Source organism: Ctenopharyngodon idella, chromosome 20, assembly GCF_019924925.1.
Source record: "Ctenopharyngodon idella isolate HZGC_01 chromosome 20, HZGC01, whole genome shotgun sequence".
Taxonomy (NCBI): Eukaryota; Metazoa; Chordata; class Actinopteri; order Cypriniformes; family Xenocyprididae; genus Ctenopharyngodon; species Ctenopharyngodon idella.
In genome coordinates, this window is record NC_067239.1 from 23,372,223 (window position 1) to 23,391,961 (window position 19,739).

At 32.8% G+C, this 19,739-nt stretch overlaps 1 protein-coding gene across 50 annotated transcripts in view; it reads right to left on the reverse strand.

The window, feature by feature from the left end:
* The window catches only part of adgrf6 (adhesion G protein-coupled receptor F6), a 58,189-nt gene that overhangs the window by 15,243 nt on the left and 23,207 nt on the right, over window positions 1-19,739 (reverse strand). For 31 of the 50 annotated variants that reach the window (XM_051874459.1, XM_051874458.1, XM_051874457.1 and 28 more), the window contains 26 exons: window positions 13,825-13,971; window positions 13,399-13,545; window positions 12,812-12,958; window positions 11,656-11,802; window positions 11,230-11,376; window positions 10,549-10,695; window positions 10,254-10,400; window positions 9,668-9,814; window positions 8,508-8,654; window positions 8,082-8,228; window positions 7,718-7,864; window positions 7,397-7,543; window positions 7,148-7,294; window positions 6,601-6,747; window positions 6,192-6,338; window positions 5,951-6,097; window positions 5,588-5,734; window positions 3,577-3,723; window positions 3,030-3,176; window positions 2,715-2,861; window positions 2,463-2,609; window positions 2,033-2,179; window positions 1,517-1,663; window positions 1,187-1,333; window positions 850-996; window positions 528-674 (listed from right to left, as the gene is read on the reverse strand). In XM_051874459.1, the coding sequence (XP_051730419.1) occupies window positions 528-674; window positions 850-996; window positions 1,187-1,333; window positions 1,517-1,663; window positions 2,033-2,179; window positions 2,463-2,609; window positions 2,715-2,861; window positions 3,030-3,176; window positions 3,577-3,723; window positions 5,588-5,734; window positions 5,951-6,097; window positions 6,192-6,338; window positions 6,601-6,747; window positions 7,148-7,294; window positions 7,397-7,543; window positions 7,718-7,864; window positions 8,082-8,228; window positions 8,508-8,654; window positions 9,668-9,814; window positions 10,254-10,400; window positions 10,549-10,695; window positions 11,230-11,376; window positions 11,656-11,802; window positions 12,812-12,958; window positions 13,399-13,545; window positions 13,825-13,971 (3,822 nt within the window). The remainder of the gene's footprint in view (window positions 1-527; window positions 675-849; window positions 997-1,186; window positions 1,334-1,516; window positions 1,664-2,032; window positions 2,180-2,462; window positions 2,610-2,714; window positions 2,862-3,029; window positions 3,177-3,576; window positions 3,724-5,587; window positions 5,735-5,950; window positions 6,098-6,191; window positions 6,339-6,600; window positions 6,748-7,147; window positions 7,295-7,396; window positions 7,544-7,717; window positions 7,865-8,081; window positions 8,229-8,507; window positions 8,655-9,667; window positions 9,815-10,253; window positions 10,401-10,548; window positions 10,696-11,229; window positions 11,377-11,655; window positions 11,803-12,811; window positions 12,959-13,398; window positions 13,546-13,824; window positions 13,972-19,739) is intronic. The other 19 variants (XM_051874481.1, XM_051874448.1, XM_051874437.1 and 16 more) reach the window with 18 other exon arrangements.

Here is a 19,739-nt window from a genome sequence, read left to right on the forward strand (position 1 = left end):
TAATACAAAAATAAATACATAAAACGTGTCACATCATGCTGGAAACAAACCTCACGAAGACAAGGAATACATAGAATAACTTCTGATTAACAAACTCACAGGAGATTCTCAGAAGAAAACACTAAATATTGACGCTTACACTGACGAGAAAAGACAAAGACTGAGTGAGAACACAGGACTAGATACATGTAGCATAATATGTAAATTAACAGGGCACAGGTGAATGAAATGACTAATTAGACGGGAAAACTAGGTCAGAGAAAAAGACACACAGGCAAAACAACGCACACGTAACAACATGAAAGATAAATGTTATCTCACCAAATAATACACTAACATAACTATACAAGATGAATACAGATTGAGAAAGTATAATATCAACATTTTTAAACACAACTGACCACAAAATTAAGATTTTGTAAAGCAGCACATGCAACAGAAACAAACTAACAAAAATTAATTATATGCCCCCCAATATTCATTTTCTTTGTCATGAATTTGTAACAAGCTTTTGCTGTCAATCATACCTTTGCATGTGTTACTGCTGTTTATAGGGAGGTTTGGATCTGTTACATTATATCCACTCTTGCACGAGCAATTGTAACTCCCAACAGTGTTGTTGCAGATTGAGTTTGGACCACAGATGTCTGATCTCTCAACACATTCATCCACATCTTTATTAATAAAAAGTTATGGGAAAAAGAACAGTTTGGGTCAGTTTAATCTCTTTACTTGTAATGTAATCTTTACATTAGAACGCTTCATTTACAAAATTCAAAGTAAAAAAGTGAAATTGATAAACTCTAGATAATTGTGCAAGGTTAGAGTAAATGCAAATCTGAACTGTACCTCTACATGTGTTATTGATGCTGATGGTGAGATTTGAGTTTGTTGCAGTGAATCCATCCAAACATGAGCAATTGTACCTTCCTATTTCATTTGTGCAGTTGGAATCAGGACCACATACAGATGGACTGACTAGACATTCATCTATATCTGGGGGAGGGACAAACGTAATGTGTAACATACAAATATAAACACTTAAAAACATGAAAGAGATCTGGTGCCTAACAACATAATCTACATCTATACTAGGATAATAAAAACTGAGAAAGGACAATATCAACATTTTTAAACACAAAAGACCAGAAAACTAAGATTTTGAAACTTTTGCTGTCAATCATACCTTTGCATGTGTTATTGCTGTTTATAGGGAGGTTTGGATCTGTTACATTATATCCACTCTTGCACGAGCAATTGTAACTCCCAACAGTGTTGTTGCAGATTGAGTTTGGACCACAGATGTCTGATCTCTCAACACATTCATCCACATCTTTATTAAAAGGAAGTTCAGAGGAAAAGAACAGTTTATGCACTCATTCATATGTGAAGGTCAACCCATTCTTTGGCATCTTTACAACAGAATGCTTCATTTATAAAAAAGATATGGAAAGTAAAAATCAAATGGATTATTATTCAAGGATAGAGTCAACAGAAATCTAAATATAAAATATACCTCTACATGTGTTATTGATGCTGACAGTGAGATTTGAGTTTGTTGCAGTGAATCCATCCAAACATGAGCAATCGTAATTTCCTATTTCATTTGTGCAGTTGGAATCAGGACCACATACAGATGGACTGAACAGACATTCATTTATATCTTGAGAGGAAAAAAAACAAAACACATTTAATGTATAACATACAAATATAAATAACTAAAACATGAAAGACATCTGGTATCTCACAACATTCATCTATCTATACAAGAATAAGAAGAACTGAGAAAGAATAATATCAGCATTTTTAAATCTAAGATTTATACAAATTAGTAGAAAGAAGAAGTTTCAAGAACAGTTGTATGTCTAAAATATTGTTTAAAGAAAATGAACAAGAATTTTAAAAGAATTCTGGCTTATGTATGTCCAAAATCACTTGCATAGCTCCTGCATGATAACATTCACTGATATGAAAATAATTATTGGGGAAATGTGGGAAACTCTGGGTTTTTTGCTTCAGTTGTCAATCATACCTTTGCATGTGTTATTGCTGCTTATAGGGAGGTTTGGGTCTGTTACATTATATCCACTCTTGCACGAGCAATTGTAACTCCCAACAGTGTTGTTGCAGATTGAGTTTGGACCACAGACGTCTGATCTCTCAACACATTCTTCCACATCTTCATTAAAAGAAAATTACAGACATAAAAAAAGCAGTTTCCTCTTTAGGTCACTCATACAGAATGTGGTGGTCAACTCATTAATCACCTAACATTATAACCTAATATTACATTTACAATATTTTATCCAAAATAGGAAACACTGAAACTTCATAATGTTAGCATTAAAAACATACAGTATTTGCTATTTATTTTAATAAATTTCATTGGACTTACGGTGTACAAAAACATCTAGTTTATTATTCAATGTTAGAGAACACAGAGATCTGAATATAGAATGTACCTCTACATGTGTTATTGATGCTGATGGTGAGATTTGAGTTTGTTACAATGAATCCATCCAAACATGAGCAATTGTACCTTCCTATTTCATTTGTGCAGTTGGAATATGGACCACATATAGATGGACTGAACAGACATTCATCTATATCTATGGGGGGAAAGCACAATATTATTAAAACAAGCAATTATTTAAAAAGTTTCATTACATTAATAATGAATATCTGACATAAAATTGATTAGCTGTCAATCATACCTCTGCATGTGTTATTGCTGTTTATAGGGAGGTTTGGATCTGTTACATTATATCCACTCTTGCACGAGCAATTGTAACTCCCAACAGTGTTGTTGCAGATTGAGTTTGGACCACAGATGTCTGATCTCTCAACACATTCATCCACATCTTTATTAATAAAAAGTTATGGGAAAAAGAACAGTTTGGGTCAGTTTAATCTTATTCCCTGTCATCATTACAATACAATCCTTCATTTACAAAATTCAAAGTAAAAATAATATGGATAAAGTCTAGATTGTTATTTAAGGTTAGACTAAAGACAAATCTATACTGTACCTCTACATGTGTTATTGATACTGATAGTGAAACTGAAGTTTGTTGCAGTGAATCCATCCAAACATGAGCAATTGTAACTTCCTATTTCATTTGTGCAGTTGGAATTTGGGCCACATACAGATGGACTGAACAGACATTCATCTATATCTAGAGTGGAAATAAAAAAAAAAAAAATTTAATTAAAAAAATTTAAATTTGTTTTAATACAAAAATAAATACATAAAACATGTCACATCATGCTGGAAACAAACCTCACGAAGACAAGGAATACATAGAATAACTTTTGATTAACAAACTCACTGGAGATTCTCAGAAGAAAACACTAAATATTGACGCTTACACTGACGAGAAAGGACAAAGACTGAGTGAGAACACAGGACTAAATACATGTAGCATAATATGTAAATTAATAACAAATGTAATGTAGTGTCTTGTGTCTAACAAAATTTTGAACATTTATATGTCAAAAAATGATGTGGTTATAGTTATAGGGGAAATGTGGGGAAGTCTGAGATTTTTGACTATGAGCTTTTGCTGTCAATCATACCTTTGCATGTGTTATTGCTGTTTATAGGGAGGTTTGGGTCCGTTACATTATATCCACTCTTGCATGAGCAATTGTAACTCCCAACAGTGTTGTTGCAGATTGAGTTTGGACCACAGATGTCTGATCTCTCAACACATTCATCCACATCTTCATTAAAATGAATAAAGTTTATGTCACTCATTCATATGTGAAGGTCAACATATTCTTTGGCATCTTTACACAGGGTTTCTGCAGGTTTAATCAAATCTAATTTAATGCTTTTTAATGCCAATTTTTAATTTTTTTTAATGCCATATATATATGCCGCTAAATGTCAATAGATGACGTCATACGGCAATTAGAAAATTCATCATGTCACTGTTGTATTCGCATTCTGCCAAGTGTCAGCCCTTTACATTTGTTTTCTTCTCTGCTGCTACCCTTTTGCTTACATAATATATTTGATCACAGCCAAACTCCCAATAAAATTGTTTCATCTATATATTTTTTCTGTTTTGGTTGTCAGACAATATGAAATGGTGACTGAATCGCGGCCCATTAAGATTACACAGGGCTCGACATTAAGCCTTGTCATGTGGACACGAGTAAATCGGTCACTTGTACAAGTAAAACAGTAGCTTGTCCGGTAAAAAAATTGATTTATTTATTTTTTGTGGTAGAAATATAAATTTGTTCTGAAGCAATATCCTTTCAGAATATTGCAGCTTTGACATATGTAAATCTGCATATTCTGCATTTAACTGCATTCAATAATGTTATGGGATTGCTTTAAATGTTTTTTGAAAATACAAATATGAAATGTTGGAGGGGAAATTATATTTTAAAAATGAAACTAAACCACCAGTAGGTGGCGTCAAGTAACCATCTTATTGAGTGGGTCATTGATTCATTCATTCAAATGGCTGATTCATTCAAGAATGAGGCAGTTGTTTATGAATGGATCATTAAATCTTTGACCCAACCGATTCGTTCAAAACGCTGAATCATTCAGTAATGAAAACAAGGCTGAGTGTTGCGCTTTGGTTCTGCTGTGATCTTCATTTGAAACTATTTTTGCTGCTTAAATAGTATAAAAACAGTCAATATTCCTTCTAAAATGTAACTGGCTTAATATTAACTACTTGTTAATTGAACTGTTGTATGAAATCAATGTCGCGTTTTTAATCGTAATGGTAGCCTGTTTAGGAAACAGCATTCTTGGTCGTGTGATTTTGCTTACCAGTATCAAGTTATTAAAAACTCCACATTTTGAATTTTTACCGCAGTATGTTTAACTGAGATTCTTTTTGTGCTTCGCTCATGTTTCCATTTCTCCTCGAGATGGTGCGCGAGCCTCAACAGCGCACCTTATTATCGTCACTACATAATACAGCCTATTATTATCCACTATCTATCGCCACTTACACTAATTGTAATAAAATCAGTCATACTCCCGTTTTGGTATTTACGTTTTAATCAGGTCCTTGTCCGGTCGAGAAAGTAAAGTTCGAGCCCCGGCATGTTAATCGAGACGTTGTCTGACAAAATCACCATACACATAAGATAGACATTTGCTGTGATTTTGGCTATATGTACTGAAAAGTCGCTAAGTTGGTAACACTGATGCAGCCTTCTGTTGACAGGTCCCAGCCCGCCGCTGTCCAAACCGGCGTTATGGCAATTTTGCACCGGCCTGAGGCAATTACCAAACTGGTTCCGTGTGCGTATCACACCAATGTACATTTGCGACAGCAAATCAAAGTTATTAATTATTTAGGCTTTATTCAAAATAAACTGGTATTCTTTTTCTTCCAAACTATCTAAAAAATTTAATGCCTGTAGAAATGAAATTTAATGCTTTTCAATGCCATTTAAGGCCTTAATTTTCGCAAAATCCATTTAATGACTTTTAATGCTTTTTAATGCCCCGCGGATACATAATGCTTCATTTACAAAAAAAGACATGCAAAGTAAAAATCATATGGATTATTCAAGAATATAGCATCAATAGAAATCTTAATATAAAATGTACCTCTACATGTGTTATTGTTGCTGACGGTGAGATTTGAGTTTGTTGCAGTGAATCCATCCAAACATGAGCAATTGTAACTTCCCATTTCATTCGTGCAGTTGGAATTTGGACCACATAAAGATGGACTGATCAGACATTCATCTGTATCTATGAAAAAAGGAAATTAAAAAGTGATTTAAAACAGTTGGGTGTATAAAAAGACATCTATACAAGGAGTATACAAATTAAGTAGCAATGTTAACATTTTCCAAAAAAAAAAAAAAAAAAAAATTACATTTTTAAATTATGCAATGACCAAAAGTTTAAAAATGTAAAAATTACTTGTAAATTGCAATTCAGAATATCAAATAAACAAAAACTTACCGATGCATGGGTTGTTTTTATTAATAGCTTGATTACCATCTGTGACATTATATCCATTCCAACAAAAGCATGAGAAGCTTCCATTGTAATTATAACAGTTAGAGTTCGGCCCACATACTGATGGTGAGTCAAGACATTCATGAATATCTGAAACAAAGTAATTGATAAAGTAAACAGTAGCAGAAGATTAAGGAAGTACAAACTGTAACAATATGTTCAGAGCTTCAGCTGTCAATCATACCTCTGCATGGGTTACTGCTGTTTATAGGGAGGTTTGGATCTGTTACATTATATCCACTCTTGCACGAGCAATTGTAACTCCCAACAGTGTTGTTGCAGATTGAGTTTGGACCACAGACGTCTGATCTCTCAACACATTCATCCACATCTTTGGTAAAAGAAAATTACAGACATGAAAAGGACCCTTTCCTCTTTAGGTCACTCAAACAAAATGTGGAGGTCAACTCGCCTAACATTACACTCTAATATTTAGAAAATTTTATCCAAAGTAGAAAACACTGAAACGTCAATGTTATCATTAAAAACATATGCTATTTATTTTAATAAAATATATTGGACTAATAGTGTAGAAAAGCATCTAGTTTATTATCCAATGTTAGAGAACACAGAGATCTGAATATAGAATGTACCTCTACATGTGTTATTGATGCTGATAGTGAGACTGGAGTTTGTTGCAGTGAATCCATCCAAACATGAGCAATTGTACCTTCCTATTTCATTTGTGCAGTTGGAATATGGACCACATACAGATGGACTGAACAGACATTCATCTATATCTATGGAAAAATTAAATTAAAAATTAAAATAATCACTTTAATAAAGTAAAAACTGATTTCATTATCACAAACACCTAAAGACATGAAATACACTTATCTCATGGCATTCATATGTCTATATAAAGGAGAATATAAATCAAGAAGGTAGAAGCTGGACTATTTAAAGCACAACAGGCCAGAACAAATGTAAATTTATCTCCTAAAGAAAAAGAGCTGGATAAAAATAGTATTTCAGCCCTAAACTTACAAGTCCAAACTGCATGTGCTAGCTAAATAAATAAATATAAACAATAAATAAAAAAACGTTATAAACAAGGAATGATTATCTGCATATTTGATAAAGACATATCTGAAATTATTCAACAATCATAACGGAGAATATTACATAGTGCAAACTTACCGATGCATGGGTTACTTTTGGTAATCTCCTTATTTCCATCTGAGACGTTATATCCTTGCCAACACAAGCACGAGAAACTTCCATTGTAATTGTAACAGTAAGAATTTGGCCCACATACTGATACTGAGTCAAGACATTCATAAATATCTGAAATAAAATTTTTGATAAAGAGAAAGGTTACATTTGATTTGACAAAAGATTTAGACAGTACAAATACAAACTGCTCAGTGCTTCTGCTGTCAATCATACCTTTGCATGGGTTACTGCTGTTTATAGGGAGGTTTGAATCTGTTACATTATATCCACTCATGCACGAGCAATTGTAACTCCCAACAGTGTTGTTGCAGATTGAGTTTGGACCACAGACATCTGATCTCTCAACACATTCATCCACATCTTTAGTAAAGGGGAGTTATGGGGAAAAAACAGTTTTGGTCACTCATACTGTGCATATGTAAATAAATAATGAGAAGAATGAGAGGCTTAGCTTACAAAAATTTTATAAAAAAATATAAGCATAAACTCTTATTCAAAGTTAGAGTAAAAAAAAAATCTGAATATAGAATGTACCTCTACATGTGTTATTGATGCTGATGGTGAGACTTGAATTTGTTACAGTGAATCCATCCAAACATGAGCAATTGTACCTTCCTATTTCATTTGTGCAGTTGGAATATGGACCACATAGAGGTGGACTGACCAGACATTCATCTATATCTTTGGAGGAAAAACACAATATTATTAAAACAAGCAGATATTTAAAAAGTCTCATTTCCTGCAATTATAATTACAACAGTAAGAGTTCAGCCCAAACACTGATGGCGAGTCAAAACGTTCATGAATATCTGACATAAAATAATTGATAAAGTGTAAAGTTACAGTTAACAGAAGATTCAGGCAGTTCAAACAGTAACGCTTCAGCTGTCAATTATACCTTTGCATGTGTTATTGCTGTTTATAGGGAGGTTTGGATCTGTTACATTATATCCACTCTTGCACGAGCAATTGTAACTCCCAACAGTGTTGTTGCAGATTGAGTTTGGACCACAGACGTCTGATCTCTCAACACATTCATCCACATCTTCATTAAAAGAAAATTACAGACATAAAAAGAACAGTTTCCTCTTTAGGTCACTCATACAGAATGTGGTGGTCAACTCATTAATCACCTAACATTATAATCTAATATTACATTTACAATATTTTATCCAAAGTAGGAAACACTGAAACTTCATAATGTTAGCATTAAAAAAATATTTGCCATTTATTTTAATAAAATCGTTTGGACTAATGGTGTACAAAAAACATCTAGTTCATTATTCAATGTTAGAGAATACAGAGATCTGAATATAGAATATACCTCTACATGTGTTATTGATGCTGATGGTGAGACTGGAGTTTGTTACAGTGAATCCATCCAAACATGAGCAATTGTAACTTCCTATTTCATTTGTGCAGTTGGAATATGGACCACATAGAGGTGGACTGAACAGACATTCATCTATATCTTTGGAGGAAAAACACAATATTATAAAACAAGCAATTATTTAACCCTTATGCATCCTTATGGAAAATTTTTGTTTTTTTGGTCATTTTGACTTTTAATGCCAAATGCACAAAAATACACATTTGTGCCAAAATTTATCGGAAATTTAGGACAAAAATGTCCCCATTGAAACCCATTAAAACGGCAATTTTTAATTCTAGGGTTATTTAACTGTAAAATGATGCAGTCTTTGTTAATAGACTTTCATTCTGTTGGAAAGGCTTCAAAATGTATATTTTTACTATTTTTTTGCAAAATGGTGCCATTTTCTCAGGCTTGGCTATAAAGCAAATACTTGCTTTATTCCTGCTTTCTGATTCTGTGTATTATAGAGCCAATTGGATAAAATATGCAGCTATAATCGTGTGGGTGTGTTGTTATGGATGTCAGCATGTGGTTTGTGTGTGTGTGTGTGTGATATTTGAGAGAGAAAAACTTAATTGTAAATCACAAATCCAACCACTGTGTACCAGTGGTGTTTTGCTGGCATCTAATGGGGAAAATTTGGTACTGCACCCAAACAAAATCTTACTGAAAGCTCATTTTGTGAAATATCAGCCCTTAAATTTGGAACACAGCTCAATTAGATTTATGGCTTTGATTTTCAAGCAGTTTTAGAGTTCAACAAGTTTCATAAAATATATATTTTATATAAAATAATGCTCGTAAATCATTTTCATAAATTCACTCCCCACTTTTTAAACTGTTTTTACTTCAACAATAATCCGCCAAGGGTCTTTTTTAAAATGAGACAAAACTTGTCTCATTTTAGATGTGGAAAATGTCTGATCTCTCAACACATTCATCCACATCTTCATTAAAAGGAAGTTCAGAGGAAAAGAACAGTTTAGGTCACTCATACATATGTAAATAAATAATGAGAATAAATAAATAAAATAAATAAATAAATAAATAAACAGATAAACTCTAATTATTGAAGATTAGAGTAAATGAAATCTAAATATAAAATGTACCTCTACATGTGTTATTGATGCTGATGGTGAGACTGGAGTTTGTTGCAGTGAATCCATCCAAACATGAGCAATTGTAACTTCCTATTTCATTTGTGCAGTTGGAATATGGACCACATACAGATGGCCTGATCAGACATTCATCTATATCTATGGGGTTGGGGTTGGAGACACAATATTATTAAAATAAGCAATTATTTAAAAAAAAAAAGGTTTAATTTCATGCAATTACAATTACAACAGTAATGCTGCCTTTACATGCTATCGGAGATTTGATACTTTCAACTTCTGAAGTTGTGATTACAAGCTTGTTGCATTCAAGTGCTTTGATGTCAGAAAGAACAAGAATCATGGAGGACACAAGGTTTATTCTTGCCTATTTATTAGGAAAATCTTATTAAAGCCAAAATGATATTTAGCGTCTTATTTTTTGACAAAAATATAAACATTCACCCCGCTATCTAGATAGCCAGCTTGCTGACGATTCTGGAATTTCGGTCAAATACAGGCTATTTTCTCTGTGTATAAAACATTCAACATGCTTTAAATAATTACTCATAAATGTAAATATGCCCTACTTCAATCATACCTTTGCATGTGTTATTGCTGTTTATAGGGAGGTTTGGATCTGTTACATTATATCCACTCTTGCATGAGCAATTGTGACTCCCAACAGTGTTGTTGCAGATTGAGTTTGGACCACAGATGTCTGATCTCTCAACACATTCATCCACATCTTTATTAAAAGGAAGTTAGGAAGGAAAATAACAGTTTGGGTCACTGATACATATGTAAATAATGAAAAAAAAAAAAATCAAAACATGGATAAACTCTAGCTAATTATTGAAGGTTAGAGTAAATGCAAATCTAAATATAAAATATACCTCTACAAGTGTTATTGATGCTGATAGTTAGACTGGAGTTTGTTACAATGAATCCATCCAAACATGAGCAATTGTAACTTCCTATTTCATTTGTGCAGTTGGAATCAGGACCACATATCGATGGACTGAACAGACATTCATCTATATCTATTGGGGGGGGGAGACAATATTATTAAAATAAGCAATTATTTAAAAAAAGTTTAATTTCCTGCAATTTCAGTCAAATACAGGCTATTTTCGCTGTGTACAAAACAATATGCTTCAAATGATTATTCATATATGTAAATATGCCCTACTTTAACAACAAAACAAAGAGATGTAGCTGTTGGGGAAAAACTAACAAAGAATACCAGTCACAGCAGCAATCGTTCTCCCCTCCGCCATGTTTAAAGTTTATGGTATGCTCAACTTGGGAACTTGGATATCAAAATTATCCCAGAGCTTCCCAGTGGTAAATATGACCTGAGAGGGAGCTCATGTTCAATTTTTAATTAGGAAACTCGTATTTACGATAATTACGATAGCATGTGAAGGCAGCATTACAGTTCTACCCACACACTGATGGTGAGTCAAAACATTCATGTATATTGACTTAAAATAATTGATAAGTAAACGGTTAACAGAAGCTTCAGGCAGTACAAGAGGTAACAAAATGTTCAGAGCTTCAGCTGTCAATCATACCTTTGCATGTGTTATTGCTGTTTATAGGGAGGTTTGGATCTGTTACATTATATCCACTCTTGCACGAGCAATTGTAACTCCCAACAGTGTTGTTGCAGATTGAGTTTGGACCACAGACGTCTGATCTCTCAACACATTCATCCACATCTTCATTAAAAGAAAATTACAGACATAAAAAGAACAGTTTCCTCTTTAGGTCACTCATACAGAATGTGGAGGTCAATTCATTAATTGCCTAACATAACAATCTAATATTACATTTAGAATATTTTATCCAAAGTAGGAAATGCTGAAACTTCATAATGTTAGCATTAAAAAAATATTTGCCATTTATTTTAATAAAATCGTTTGGACTAATGGTGTACAAAAAACATCTAGTTCATTATTCAATGTTAGAGAATACAGAGATCTGAATATAGAATATACCTCTACATGTGTTATTGATGCTGATGGTGAGACTGGAGTTTGTTACAGTGAATCCATCCAAACATGAGCAATTGTAACTTCCTATTTCATTTGTGCAGTTGGAATATGGACCACATAGAGGTGGACTGAACAGACATTCATCTATATCTTTGGAGGAAAAACACAATATTATAAAACAAGCAATTATTTAACCCTTATGCATCCTTATGGAAAATTTTTGTTTTTTTGGTCATTTTGACTGTTAATGCCAAATGCACAAAAATACACATTTGTGCCAAAATTTATCGGAAATTTAGGACAAAAATGTCCCCATTGAAACCCATTAAAACGGCAATTTTTAATTCTAGGGTTATTTAACTGTAAAATGATGCAGTCTTTGTTAATAGACTTTCATTCTGTTGGAAAGGCTTCAAAATGTATATTTTTACTATTTTTTTGCAAAATGGTGCCATTTTCTCAGGCTTGGCTATAAAGCAAATACTTGCTTTATTCCTGCTTTCTGATTCTGTGTATTATAGAGCCAATTGGATAAAATATGCAGCTATAATCGTGTGGGTGTGTTGTTATGGATGTCAGCATGTGGTTTGTGTGTGTGTGTGTGATATTTGAGAGAGAAAAACTTTATTGTAAATCACAAATCCAACCACTGTGTACCAGTGGTGTTTTGCTGGCATCTAATGGGGAAAATTTGGTACTACGCCCAAACAAAATCTTACTGAAAGCTCATTTTGTGAAATATCAGCCCTTAAATTTGGAACACAGCTCAATTAGATTTATGGCTTTGATTTTCAAGCAGTTTTAGAGTTCAACAAGTTTCATAAAATATATATTTTATATAAAATAATGCTCGTAAATCATTTTCATAAATTCACTCCCCACTTTTTAAACTGTTTTTACTTCAACAATAATCCGCCAAGGGTCTTTTTTAAAATGAGACAAAACTTGTCTCATTTTAGATGTGGATGAATGTCTGATCTCTCAACACATTCATCCACATCTTCATTAAAAGGAAGTTCAGAGGAAAAGAACAGTTTAGGTCACTCATACATATGTAAATAAATAATGAGAATAAATAAATAAATAAAATAAATAAATAAACAGATAAACTCTAATTATTGAAGATTAGAGTAAATGCAAATCTAAATATAAAATGTACCTCTACATGTGTTATTGATGCTGATGGTGAGACTGGAGTTTGTTGCAGTGAATCCATCCAAACATGAGCAATTGTAACCTCCTATTTTATTTGTGCAGTTGGAATATGGACCACATACAGATGGACTGAACAGACATTCATCTATATCTATGGGGTTGGGGTTGGAGACACAATATTATTAAAATAAGCAATTATTAAAAAAAAAAAAAGGTTTAATTTCATGCAATTACAACTACAACAGTAATGCTGCTTTTACATGCTATCGGAAATTTGATACTTTCAACTTCTGAAGTTGTGATTACAAGCTTGTTGCATTCAAGTGCTTTGATGTCAGAAAGAACAAGAATCATGGAGGACACAAGGTTTATTTTTGCCTATTTATTAGGAAAATCTTATTAAAGCCAAAATGATATTTAGCGTCTTATTTTTTGACAAAAATATAAACATTCACCCCGCTATCTAGATAGCCAGCTTGCTGACGATTCTGGAATTTCGGTCAAATACAGGCTATTTTCTCTGTGTATAAAACATTCAACATGCTTTAAATAATTACTCATAAATGTAAATATGCCCTACTTTAATCATACCTTTGCATGTGTTATTGCTGTTTATAGGGAGGTTTGGGTCTGTTACATTATATCCACTCTTGCACGAGCAATTGTGACTCCCAACAGTGTTGTTGCAGATTGAGTTTGGACCACAGACATCTGATCTCTCAACACATTCATCCACATCTTCATTAAAAGAAAATTACAGACATAAAAAGAACAGTTTCCTCTTTAGGTCACTCATACAGAATGTGGAGGTCAATTCATTAATTGCCTAACATAACAATCTAATATTACATTTAGAATATTTTATCCAAAGTAGGAAACGCTGAAACTTCATAATGTTAGCATTAAAAAAATATTTGCCATTTATTTTAATAAAATCGTTTGGACTAATGGTGTACAAAAAACATCTAGTTCATTATTCAATCTTAGAGAATACAGAGATCTGAATATAGAATGTACCTCTACATGTGTTATTGATGCTGATGGTGAGACTGGAGTTTGTTGCAGTGAATCCATCCAAACATGAGCAATTGTAACTTCCTATTTCATTTGTGCAGTTGGAATATGGACCACATATAGATGGACTGAACAGACATTCATTTATATCTATGGGAGAAAAACACAATATTATCAAAACAAGCAATTATTTAAAACAGGTTAATTTCCTGCAATTATAACGACAACAGTAAGAGTTCAACCCAAACACATCATTTTCATAAATTTACACCTCTATAACCTTTTTGTTTTGTTTAACTTTTTAAACTGTTTTTACTTCACCAAGAATCTGCCAATAATCTTATTTCATGCAATTAAAATGACAACAGTAAGAGTTTAGACCAAACACTGATGGTGAGTCAAAAAATGTATAATGAATATCTGACATAAAATAATTGATCAGCTGTCAATCATACCTTTGCATGTGTTATTGCTGTTTATAGGGAGGTTTGGATCTGTTACATTATATCCACTCTTGCACGAGCAATTGTAACTCCCAACAGTGTTGTTGCAGATTGAGTTTGGACCACAGATGTCTGATCTCTCAACACATTCATCCACATCTTCATTAAAAGGAAGTTCAAAGGAAAAGAACAGTTTGGGTCACTCATACATATGTAAATAAATAATGAGAATAAAATTAAAAAAAACAAAACAATAAAAAACAATAAAAAAAAACAAAAAAAAAAAACAAGTAAAAACAAAAACAAACAACAAAAAAACAGATAAACTCTAATTATTGAAGGTTAGAGTAAATGCAAATCTAAATATAAAATATACCTCTACAAATGTTATTGATGCTGATGGTGAGACTGGAGTTTGTTACGGTGAATCCATCCAAACAGGAGCAATTGTAACTTCCTATTTCATTTGTGCAGTTGGAATCAGGACCACATACAGATGGACTGATCAGACATTCATCTATATCTATGGGGTTGGAGACACAATATTATTAAAATAAGCAATTATTTAAAAACAGTTTCATTTCCTGCAATTATAACTGCAACCTGAAGCTTGTGATTATGAGCTTGTTGCATTCAAGTGCTTTGATGTCAGAAAGAACAAGAATCATGGAGGACACAAGGTTTATTCTTGCCTATTTATTAGGAAAATCTTATTAAAGCCAAAATGATATTTAGCGTCTTATTTTTTGACAAAAATATAAACATTCACCCCGCTATCTAGATAGCCAGCTTGCTGACGATTCTGGAATTTCGGTCAAATACAGGCTATTTTCTCTGTGTATAAAACATTCAACATGCTTTAAATAATTACTCATAAATGTAAATATGCCCTACTTCAATCATACCTTTGCATGTGTTATTGCTGTTTATAGGGAGGTTTGGATCTGTTACATTATATCCACTCTTGCATGAGCAATTGTGACTCCCAACAGTGTTGTTGCAGATTGAGTTTGGACCACAGATGTCTGATCTCTCAACACATTCATCCACATCTTTATTAAAAGGAAGTTAGGAAGGAAAATAACAGTTTGGGTCACTGATACATATGTAAATAATGAAAAAAAAAACCCCCAAATCAAAACATGGATAAACTCTAGCTAATTATTGAAGGTTAGAGTAAATGCAAATCTAAATATAAAATATACCTCTACAAGTGTTATTGATGCTGATAGTTAGACTGGAGTTTGTTACAATGAATCCATCCAAACATGAGCAATTGTAACTTCCTATTTCATTTGTGCAGTTGGAATCAGGACCACATATAGATGGACTGAACAGACATTCATTTATATCTATGGGAGAAAAACACAATATTATCAAAACAAGCAATTATTTAAAACAGGTTAATTTCCTGCAATTATAACAACAACAGTAAGAGTTCAACCCAAACACATCATTTTCATAAATTTACACCCTTATAACCTTTTTGTTTTGTTTAACTTTTTAAACTGTTTTTACTTCACCAATAATCTGCCAATAATCTTATTTCATGCAATTAAAATGACAACAGTAAGAGTTTAGACCAAACACTGATGGTGAGTCAAAAAATGTATAATGAATATCTGACATAAAATAATTGATCAGTTGTTAATCATACCTTTGCATGTGTTATTGCTGTTTATAGGGAGGTTTGGGTCTGTTACATTATATCCACTCAAGCATGAACAATTGTAACTCCCAATAGTGTTGTTGCAGATTGAGTTTGGACCACAGACATCTGATCTCTCAACACATTCATCCACATCTTTATTAAAAGGAAGTTAGGAAGGAGAAGAACAGTTTGGGTCACTCATACATATGTAAATAAATAATTCAGAATTAAAAAAACAAAAACAAAACAAAACAAAACAAACACATGGATAAGCTCTAGTTAATTATTCAAGGTTAGAGTAAATGCAAATCTAAATATAAAATGTACCTCTACATGTGTTATTGATGCTGATAGTTAGACTGGAGTTTGTTACTATGAATCCATCCAAACATGAGCAATTGTAACTTCCTATTTCATTTGTGCAGTTGGAATCAGGACCACATATAGATGGACTGAACAGACATTCATCTATATCTATGGGGGGAAAACACAATATTATTTAAAACAGGTTAATTTCCTGCAATTATAACTACAACAGTAAGAGTTCAGCCCAAACACTGATGGTGAGTCAAAACATTCTTGAATATCTGATATAAAATAATTGATAAAAAGCATAACAGAAGGTTCAGGCAGTAGAAACAGTAACAAAACATTCAAAGCTTCAGCTGTCAATCATACCTTTGCATGTGTTATTGCTGTTTATAGGGAGGTTTGGATCTGTTACATTATATCCACTCATGCACGAGCAATTGTAACTCCCAACAGTGTTGTTGCAGATTGAGTTTGGACCACAGATGTCTGATCTCTCAACACATTCATCCACATCTTTTAAAAAGAAAATAACAGACAAAAAAAGAACCGTTTCCTCTTTAGGTCACTCATTCAGAATGTGGATGTAAACTCATCAATTGCCTAACATAACAATCTAATATTACATTTAGAAAATTTTATCCAAAGTAAGAATTACTGAAACTTCATAATGTTAGCATTAAAACATATTTGCTATTTATTTTAATAAAATAAATTGAACTTATGGTGTACAAAACAACATCTAGTTTATTATTCAATGCTAGAGAACAGAGATCTGAATATAGAATGTACCTCTACATGTGTTATTGATGCTGATGGTGAGATTTGAGTTTGTTACAATGAATCCATCCAAACATGAGCAATTGTGACTTCCTATTTCATTTGTGCAGTTGGAATCAGGACCACATACAGAGGGACTGATCAGACATTCATCTACATCTATGGGGGGAAAGCACAATATTATTAAAACAGGCAATTATTTAAAAACAGTTTCATTTCCTGCAATTATAACTACAACATTAAAAGTTCAGCCCAAACACTGATGGTGAGACAAAACATTCTTGAATATCTGATATAAAATAATTGATAAAGTAAAAGCTTAACAGAAGGATCAGGCAGTACAAACAGCAACAAAATGTTCAGAGCTTCAGCTGTCAATCATACCTGTGCATGTGTTATTGCTGTTTATAGGGAGGTTTGGATCTGTTACATTATATCCACTCATGCAAGAGCAATTGTAACTCCCAACAGTGTTGTTGCAGATTGAGTTTGGACCACAGATGTCTGATCTCTCAACACACTCATCCACATCTTTATTAAAAAAAAAGTTCAGAGGAAAAGAACAGTTTGTGTCAGTCATTCATATGTAAATACATAATGAGAATCCCCCCCCCCCAAAAAACAAACAAAACAAACAAACAAAAAACAAAACAAAACAAAAAAACAACACATGGATAACAGAACAGACATTCATCTATATCTATGGGGGGGAGAGATGTGTTATCGGAAATTATGAGCTTGTTGCATTCAAGAGCTTTTTTTGTCAGAAAGAACAGGAATCATGGAGGACACAAGGTTTATTCTTGCCTATTTATTAGGAAAATCTTATTAAAGCCAAAATGATATTTAGCGTCTTATTTATTGACAAACATATAAACATTCACTCCGCTATCCAGCTTGCTGACGATTCTGGAATTTCGGTCAAATACAGGCTATTTTCGCTGTGTATAAAACATTCAATATGCTTTAAATAATTATTCATATATGTAAATATGCACTACTTTAACAACGAAACAAAGAGATGTAGCTGTTGTGAAAAAACTAATAAAGAATACCAGTCACAGCAGCAATCGTTCTCCCTATCCGTCATGTTTAAATTTTATGGCATGCTCAACTTGGGAACTTGGGTATCAAAATTTTCCCAGAGCTTCCCAGTGGTATATACGACTAGAGAAGGCACTCATGTCCAATTTTTAACTAGGAAACTATTTACGATAATTCCGATAGCATGTGAAGGCAGCATTAGAGTTCGATGGACACACTGATGGTGAGTCAAAACATTCATGAATATTGACATAAAATAATTGATAAGTAAATGGTTAACAGAAGGATCAGGCAGTACAAACAGTAACAAAACATTCAAAGCTTCAGCTGTCAATCATACCTTTGCATGTGTTATTGCCGTTTATAGGGAAGTTTGGATCTGTTACATTATATCCACTAATGCACAAGCAATTGTAACTCCCAACAGTGTTGTTGCAGATTGAGTTTGGACCACAGATGTCTGATCTCTCAACACATTCATCCACATCTTTTTTAAAAGAAAATAGACAAAAAAAGAACCGTTTCCTCTTTAGGTCACTCATTCAGAATGTGGATAAACTCATCAATTGCCTAATATAATCTAATATTACATTTAGAAAATTTTATCCAAAGTAAGAATTACTGAAATTACAGTTTAATTTCCTGCAATTATAACTACAACAGTAAGAGATTAGCCTAAACACTGATGATGAGTCAACACATTCTTGAATGTCTGACATAAAATAATTGATAAAGTGAATGGTTAACAGAAGGTTCAGGCAGTACAAACTGTAACAAAAAGTTCAGAGCTTCAGCTGTCAATCATACCTGTGCATGTGTTATTGCTGTTTATAGGGAGGTTTGGATCTGTTACATTATATCCACTCTTGCACGAGCAATTGTAACTCCCAACAGTGTTGTTGCAGATTGAGTTTGGACCACAGACGTCTGATCTCTCAACACATTCATCCACATCTTTATTAAAAGAAGACAAATGACAAAACAGACAAAAAAAAAAAAAACCCTCTGAGAACCTGATTTTCCTCTTTAGGTCACTCATACAGAATTTGGAGGTCAATTCATTAATTGCCTAACATTACAATCTAATATTACATTTAAAATATTTTATCCAAAGTAGGAAACACTGTAAATTCATAATGTTAGCATTAAAAAATTTATTGTAATAAAATTGATTGGACTAATGGTGTATAAAAAACATCTAGTTCATTATTCAATGTTAGAGAACACAGAGATCTGAATATAGAATGTACCTCTACATGTGTTATTGATGCTGATGGTGAGACTGGAGTTTGTTACAGTGAATCCATCCAAACATGAGCAATTGTAACTTCCTATTTCATTTGTGCAGTTGGAATCAGGACCACATACAGATGGGCTGAACACGCATTCATCTATATCTATGGGGGGAAAACACAATGTTATTAAAACAAGCAATTATTTTATTAAAAAAAGTTTTATTTCATATTAAAAAAAGCTTTATATTAAATTTTCTTTTTTTTTTTAAATATTAAAATAAGTTTTATTTCATGCAAATAAAATTACAACAGTAAGAGTTCAGCCCAAACACTGATGGGAGTCAAAACGTTAATAATGAATATCATACCTCTGCATGTGTTATTGCTGTTTATAGGGAGGTTTGGATCTGTTACATTATATCCACTCATGCAAGAGCAATTGTAACTCCCAACAGT